Source organism: Sciurus carolinensis, chromosome 2 (genome assembly GCF_902686445.1).
Source record: "Sciurus carolinensis chromosome 2, mSciCar1.2, whole genome shotgun sequence".
NCBI classification, from domain to species: Eukaryota; Metazoa; Chordata; class Mammalia; order Rodentia; family Sciuridae; genus Sciurus; species Sciurus carolinensis.
Genome location: NC_062214.1, coordinates 163,119,123 through 163,127,527, shown reverse-complemented (window position 1 = coordinate 163,127,527; position 8,405 = coordinate 163,119,123). Strand labels below are relative to the sequence as shown.

At 40.2% G+C, this 8,405-nt stretch overlaps 1 protein-coding gene across 1 annotated transcript in view; it reads left to right on the top strand.

The window, feature by feature from the left end:
• Positions 1 to 1,091: 1,091 nt before the first annotated feature.
• The window catches only part of Sgpp1 (sphingosine-1-phosphate phosphatase 1), a 29,140-nt gene continuing 21,826 nt past the window's right edge, over positions 1,092 to 8,405 (top strand). Inside the window, exon 1 of the mRNA XM_047541725.1 lies at positions 1,092 to 1,925. Coding sequence (XP_047397681.1) covers positions 1,242 to 1,925 — 684 coding nt within the window. The 5' untranslated portion in view covers positions 1,092 to 1,241. The remainder of the gene's footprint in view (positions 1,926 to 8,405) is intronic.

Sequence of the window (8,405 nt, the reverse complement as noted above, 5' to 3'; positions counted from 1 at the left end):
CCCCTTGGTGCATGCAGTTTGTCTCTTTTACATCTGTGCTGTACTCTAGAGGTGGTCTTGTCTATCTCCTCTTTATACTGTCAGCAAGTTGAGAATCAGGATGATGATTTATTTCTCTTTCTCTGGCCACTGCCCAGCAATTGAAGTAGGAGGAAGAGAGTAACCTTCCCTGGGAAATGGAAGTATTTCTAATGAAGTAAAGGCAAGGAACGTTTTCCAGTCAGTTTCTTGGGAGTAGTTTGAATTTTTAAATTATAGACATTCACCTTACCTGAAATAACTTCCTGGAATTAGAGTTCAGAGACCTTAGAATAAAATCTGTCCTATCTAGAAGTCGTTTGTACATATCAAACTCAAAATCCAATGTACTGTATTGAACCATTAATTACATGTCTTCTGTGCGAACATCTTAGCTATTAGAATTTATTAAGAGGAAATTTTACATGTAAGAATACTTGTGCTCCCTCAATGTTTGATAAATGACACGATATTTTGAATTTGTAGGCCATTAGGTTTTCCTTTGCAGAACACAACTGTTAATTTTACCGATTATAAATCCTGGGTCTGTCCTGGTATCACCATCTAATCTTGCACCACTGGTCAATTGGCACGTGGCTTTCCTGACACCCACCTTCCGAGACAGCTCTGTAATTACTTGCTAATGACTTGAGTCGAACGATTCCAGGCGCAGGGTGGTTATTTCGCCTCCATTCATCATTCACCATTTGACTCGGTGCCAACAGGATGTCCGGCTGCTTGGTCACCAACACTGCCAAAGATGGCATCAGGATCGTGGCCTCTCCAAGTCAACGTCTGGTTGAGGGAAGCCGGCAACACCAGTCTGCCGGGAACCAGGGCTGAAGATGGGGCAGGAAGACCTGCCCCGCCCGCCGCACGCCGCGACGCCTGGCGGTGGGCATTAGGGGAACCTCAGAGTGTCAGCCCGCGGAGCCGGCACGCCTGGCTGCCCGCTGCGCTCGGGCGGATCCGCGAGGCCCGGCACGCTCCCGGAGCGCGGCAGGGGGCGGGGCACAGCGCGCGCGCGGAGGCGGCGGGCGGCGGCGGAGCGCGCGCAGCGAGGGAGGGGCGCGCGGGGCGGGGGCGCGCGGCGGCCGCTGCGGCCTGTGGCGCCGTCACCGGCAGACTCCAGCGCGTCGAGCGAGGCGCTGCTGCCGCTGGCCAGGCGCGCGGGGACGGTTCGCTGCGCGGGGGCCCGGTCGCCTCCTGCAGGTCCCGTTATCATGTCGCTGAGGCAGCACCTAGCCCAGCTGGCTGCCTGTCTGCAGGAGCCGCAGAAAGTGGCCCATTTCCAGCGTCTGTGCGGGGTGGAAGCGCCGCCGAGCCGCTCAGCCGAACGCAGGGAGGATGAGAAGGCGGAGGCGCCGCTCGCCGGAGACCCCCGGCGGCGAGGACGGCAGTCCGGAGCGACCGAGGGCCCCCAGCCGCCCGGGAGCGACCGCAATCAGTGCTCAGCCAAGCCGGACGGCAGCGGCGCCCCCAACGGCGTGCGGAACGGGCTGGCGGCCGAGCTGGGCCCGGCCTCGTCGCGGCGCGCGGGCTCCCTGCGACGCAACTCGCTGACGGGCGAGGAGGGCGAGCTGGCCCGCGTGAGCAACTGGCCGCTCTACTACCTGTTCTGCTTCGGCACGGAGTTGGGCAACGAACTCTTTTACATCATGTTCTTCCCTTTCTGGATCTGGAACCTGGACGCCCTGGTGGGGCGCAGGCTGGTGATCATCTGGGTGCTGGTCATGTACCTGGGCCAGTGCACCAAGGACATCATCCGCTGGCCGCGGCCCTCCTCGCCGCCCGTGGTCAAGTTGGAGGTCTTCTACAACTCCGAGTACAGCATGCCCTCCACCCACGCCATGTCCGGCACCGCCATCCCCATTTCTATGGTCCTTCTCACCTATGGCCGCTGGCAGGTAAGGCACCCTCGGTTCCCCCGGGTCAGCCTCGGGGGAGTTAAAGAACTCGGAGTTCTCTGTGCTCTTTACAGTTATTTTAATTTGGCCTTTCCCCTCCAGAATCTCTCTTTCCACAGGTTTTCACAGTGCCGCTACAGAGGCCCCTTTTCCGTTAAAAAAAAAAAAAAAAAAAAAAAAAAAGATGAAGTGTTGGGGGGAAAACCTCGAAGATTTAGCCTGTTAAATTACATTTTAAGAGCGTGCCTTTCACGCCAAGTGTAATATTACACTTTTCGTGCAGTAACATATTATCATTGGACTTGGGTTGAGTTTTCAAGTTGTTTGAATTCTTGTGATGCACAGTGGAAGTGGATTTTCTTAATTAATCACTTAGTAACTTGAGACCCAGTTTCACTGTCATGTATGGTGCTTTACCCCCAAACTGATTCTGTTTCAGACGCAGGTAAAGTCGTTAGCTTGCTTGTGAGATGGTGTTTACAAAACCGTGGTATAATTCCGAAATAAACATGCTAGTTCCAAGCCATGAAGTAACGAATTTTAAACGAAAGCTGCTCTTGCTGGAAGTTAATGGAGCAGAGACACCGAATTCTGTTTTTAAGGGACGTGGTTGCTAATTTGCTGATAGACAAAGTTTAATTATCTTCTGGCTCACTGATCTGTAGAATCAAGTTTGTGAGCTGTTACAGTACTGTTGTCACAATAAGTGTAAAAATGCATGGTTTTTAAAAGTTATTCTTGTAGCTAGGGTTCTTAGTCAGACTAATGGTTTTATAAAATGGTAAGTATGACAGCAGGGTCAAACTGAGAGCCAAGGATGAGTATTTGATCATTTTTATCTTGCCTATGTCCTTTGGCCTTCCAGTTCCGAGTTCTTAATGGTCCATAGATGTTGTAGGTTTAGAAACTATCTTTCATAGAGAAGAAAATTTGTGCTTCAATTACTGGGCTTGTTTTTATCCGTCTTAAGTTAAATGAGTTGTTAGTCTTGCAAGACCAGTCCCTTAAGAATAAAGCACATAATTATGGAGAATCTAAGGAAGCAGGTTTTCTTCGTTTTTTAAAATGCACGTGATGGTCTCACATTGAGAAATACACATTCTATGTAAAACTCCGTTATAATAAGCTGTAATGAGCTTGTTTAGCCTGTATGCAATATAAGTATAGGTAAAATCTCGTCCCCATGGATAGTTCTGTGTAGTGTTTCTCTTATTGTAACATAGAGAATGTGTAATGTGGGTATTAAGAATGGCAGAATTAGGAGGGAATAGTACCATTGAAAGTTTTTTCCTGTTTAACCAAAGGGGATACACAGTGACATTCAGATTATAAACCAGTGTTGCCTGTTTTGCATGAATGATAAATACCTCAAAATTTTCATTTAATCTGAATATTTCCAAATTTAAGATTGCCAATGAGTTGTATTCAGTGTGATATTTACTAACTAGCTGATAAAACTTATTTTCATGCAACTCTCAGCATTCTAAGATTGGGAAGCCTTTTATAATGCCTCCTCAGTGAGTACTTTTGTTGTGAGCTATTTAATATTAGCAATTGAAGTAAGAGAAAATAGTTATGTTTTGCTCTTCATTTATTAAGGACACATGCTAACAGGAAGTCTGAAAATAGTACTGCTGAATTGTTTATAGGATGTAGCTAGCATTTCAGGGTCATTTGAATTATTAGAATAAGCTTACATTATAGTTTTTGAACAACATAGTATATTTAATTCAATGTTTGAGGAATTTGTAAATATAGTTTTAGAAATTTGAGCTAGCAAAAATGTTAGAAATCACCTACTCTTAAACATGTCATTTTACAGATGTGGAAAGCGACCAATTACATCAGAATTAATCCTGTAATGGTTTGTTCGTTTATTTATTTATTTTTTGTTACTGGGAATTGAAGCCAGTGTTGCTTTATCACTAAGTCACATCATTAGCCCTTTTTATTTTTCATTTTCAGATAGAACTTGGTAAATTGCTGAGACTAGTTTTGAACTTGCTGTCCTCCTGCCTCAGCTCCAGAATAACTGGGATTACAGGCATATATGCCAGTATACTAGCTAATCTGATAATGGTTTAAATTTCTTATTTTATGTTATCTTTCCTCTAAATTTGAATAAACTCCTAAATTTGCATAATTGTTTTTTAATTGTTTTGGAAAAAAAGCATGCCTTACATAAGTTCTTTCTTGGGGCTGGGGAGATAGCTCAGTCGGTAGAGTGCTTGCCTTATAAGCCCAGGCCCTGGGTTCAATCCCCAGCACCCCCCAAAAAAAAAAAAAAAAAAAGTTCTTTCTTTACAAATGTTTGACTATAGTAACAGTACAAAAATCAAAATGACTTTTTTTTTTTTTTTTGCCTTTATACTTTTCCTTGAATCCTTATTAGGTTTGGCAAGTTACCTTCCTTTGCGCAAGTATTGTACTACACTGTAGGCTTCTATTTCCAGAGTGGGTAATGAAAAAAAAAAATTAGAAACTGGGAGAAGAATTAAACAATGAAAGCCTGGTGTTTTTCTAATTAGCATCAGTTTTGGTGGACAGTCTTGTCCCTCTGCTATGACCCAGATACTTGCTTGGAACAGGTGTGATTACTTTTATGTGTATACGATGCCTCTCGAAACTAAATTAGCTCATGTACCTTTCTTTTGGCTGGGCATAACTACTTCATTCCTCCCTACCACTTAATATTCTTACCCACCTTGAAATTTGCTCAAGATTCATCTTATATATGGAGTCTTTTAAATTAATCCTTTGTGTTTTATTATTCTTCATTCTTAAAGTGACAGTATACAAAAAAAATTAGCTGGGTGTGGTTTGAAGTGCAGATTTCTACAACTTATTCCCAGAGATTCTGATCCATTAGATAAGTGAGGAACATTGTATTTTATTGGAGTAAGTTCCCCAAAGATTAACATGAGCACCTTAGAATATATATTTCTCTAAAATAATCTTTTCTCTGTAGGCTGAGGCAGGAGGATTGCGAGTTCAGAGCCAGCCTCAGCAAAAAAAAAAAAAAAAGAGGCTCTAAGCAACTCAGTAAGACCCTGTCTCTAAATAAAAAAAAAATACAAAATAGGGCTGGGGATGTGGCTTAGGGGTCAAGGGCCCCTGAGTTCAATCTCTAGTACCCCCCCACAAAATAATAATAATAATCTTTTCTTAAAAGATTGCTGTCTCAGCCTCTTTGCAATTTGGGTCTTCAAATCTTTGTAAGATATATTATGTTACAAAAAGGGAAATTCGAGTCATATAACTGCAAGCTGTTGCCTAAAGACCTTTTTATGAGGGCTAGGAATGGAGCTCAGTGGTAGAGCCCTTGCTTAGCATGCAGAAGGCAGATGGGTTTGATCCCCAGCATTGCAAAACAAAACCTAAACTATCTTTTATGATGACATGAGATAGAATATGATATGGCATTCCTGTGGGGATTAAATAACTTAAGGTCCATTGGCCAAGATAATTGTTATTGCTCACAATTTATTTGGAAGTTTTTGTAGCTTGAACTGGGAAAAAAATTAAGAAATAAGGAGGGACTGGGGTTGTGGCTCAGTGGTAGTACTTTTGCCTGGCCCATTCGAGGCACTGGAATTGATCCTCAGCACCACATAAAAATAAATTAAATAAAATAAAGGTATTGTGTCCATCTGGGGTTGTGGCTCAGTGGTAGAGCACTTACCTAGCATGTGTGAGGCACTGGTTTCGATTCTCAGCAACACATTAAAAAATAAAATAAAATAAAGGTATTGTGTTCATTTACAACTAAAAAAATAAAAAAAAAGAAATAATTTATTGTTGTTGTTGTTATGTCCTTGGGCATGCTAAGCAAGAGCTCCACTCCTGAACTACACACCCATCCCCAAATTCTTAATTTTTAAATAATATGGCATATAACCAGTTCTATTATATGCTTGCTTTAATAATGTATCTTCTTAAAAATTAGTTTTATCATACACTTGGTAGACAACCCATTTCCAACCAGTCTTTTCTACATAGGCTTTCACTACTTTTTCTAATAATAATAATAATAATAATAATAATAATAGATATACATTACTATTAATATTAATGACTTACTGTGAATGAGACATTGAAATATCTATTACCTCATTTAATTTACTTTTGTAATATTTCAATTTAGTCCTGTTATTAACAAGTTTATGGGTGAGGAAACTGAGGTACAGGGACTACATGTAACTCAACACAGGTAATAAATGGCAGAGGCTGGATTGAAGTGTAGACAGACTGATTCAAGTCATATTCTGTGTATAATTTTTAAAGTGTCTTTGTAATAATAAATGCTATTTTTGAAATAACAATTAGGTTCTTAAAAAACAAGAATAACTTTTTATGCCTTGAGAAGATAACTTGTGTTTGTGTATGCGCATATGTATGGAATAGCCACAGATATTTGTGTGTTCTTTTGTTTTTGTTTTGAAATGGGGGTCTTATTATTTTGCCCAGGTTGATCTCAAATTGGTGGGCTCAATAGATCCTCCCACCTCAGCCTCCAAAGGAGTCAGGATTATAGGTGCAGGCCACTGTACCTGCCTCCAAATATTTGTGCCTTAAATGTGTTAAAATGTTCATTGTCACCCTTCCTTCCCTCTATCTACCTAGTATAAATAAAAAATTCAATAAACATGTGTAATCCAGCAGCTAGAGATGCTGAGGTAGTAGGATGACAAGTTCTATGCCAGCCTTAGCATCCTAGTGAGACCCTCAACAACTTAAAGAGACACTGTCTCAAAATAAATACGAAGGACTGGGGAAGTGACTCAGTAGCAAAGTAGCCATGGGTTCAATCCCCGGTACCAAAAAAAATTTTTTTAAATAAGCATAAGAAGAGCTTTGGAAAAAAAAAAAACATGTAAGATGTTCTGTCAAAATACAGTTTATTGTACATAATAGAGAAGGATATTGGTGGGGTCATTAAAAGATAGAAGGAAGAAAAGCAAGGAATAAGGGTCAAAGAAGTGGATCATAAATAACAAAGACCAGAAGAAGCTACAGGAGCCAAGGGAAGCGTGCATATATGAGTGTGTAACAACAGATCCCATCAATATGTACAACTGTGATGTGCCAATAAAACAAGATGGAAAAAAAAACAAGGAAAATGGATTACTGTGGTAATTCTGGAAAGAAACACAATTTATTACATATTGTCAATACAATATTATGCTAGTTTTTAAGCTAGTATAATACTTGTGTTGGAAATGTACTTTTTCCTGATTTTACAAATGCTTTTCACTAATTCTTGGTTTAAAATTAATTGCAGTTCTCTATTTAAATAAGTAATACATTGTAGAAAATTCCAAATTTACATAAAAATATCAAGAAGAGAGTACAGTTCTCTTTTCTTTGTCCCAGTTATTAGGATTTCTTTTCCACAGAATTTATTATATTTTTCTTGTTTAACTTTCCAGAGATAGTATTTACTTTCATAGATGTATTTTTATATATTTCATTTTTCATACTTAGAGCAACATACTGTATTGTTCTGGTTCTCACTTTTTTTTTTTTTTTTTTTTTTTTTTTTTTACTTAGAAATAAATTGTGAGGGGTTGGAAATGTAGCTCAAGGTAGAACACTTGACTGGGTTCAATTCTCAGTACCACAAAAATAAAATAAAATAATACACACACCACACACACACACGATTTTCCTTTCTTTTATCAGAAATTAATAAATACTAATTGTGCTTGTTATTATTTTAAATGGTTTACATTACTTAATTTTTTAATTTATTTATTTTTATTTTTTTTGGTGCTGGGGATTGAACTCAGGGTCACTCAGGAGAGGTCGCTGAGCCACATCCCCAGTCCTATTTTTCGTATTTTATTTAGAGACAGGGTCTCACTGAGTTGCTTGGTTGGCTTTGAACTGATCCTCCTGTCTCAGCCTCCCAAGCAGCCGGGATTACAGGCATGCACCACCATGCCCAACTTAATTCTTTAATCCCCATAAAATCCTATGAGAGTAACATCATCACTAGTTTTCAGAAGAAACTGAGGCAGAGGATGATTAAGTAATTTACCTAAGATCACTCAGAAAGTATATATAGAGCCAGAATTCAAACCAGGCATTTGACTAGAAATGGATATCAGACTATTGCATTATATTTCCATGTAATTCATTGTGTTTTATAGAGAGAGATACCTTAGTTTTTCACATTTGCATGATGTGTTCAATATATAAACATAACCTAATTTAATAAGTTGAACATTCCAGTACCTTTAGATTTCCAGTCATAACGTATAGGGATACAGTGATTATTTATATGTATACTAACACATTACTGTGTCAAAAGAGTATGTGTATTTAAGCATGTGTTGGGATTTGCCTATGGCCCCAACTACTTGGAAAGCAGAGACAGGAGGACCACTTGAGTCCAGAAGTTTGAGACCAGCCTGGGCAACTCAGTGAAACCCTGTGTTAACAAACAAAACAGTATATACATCTGATTTTCAATAGGTA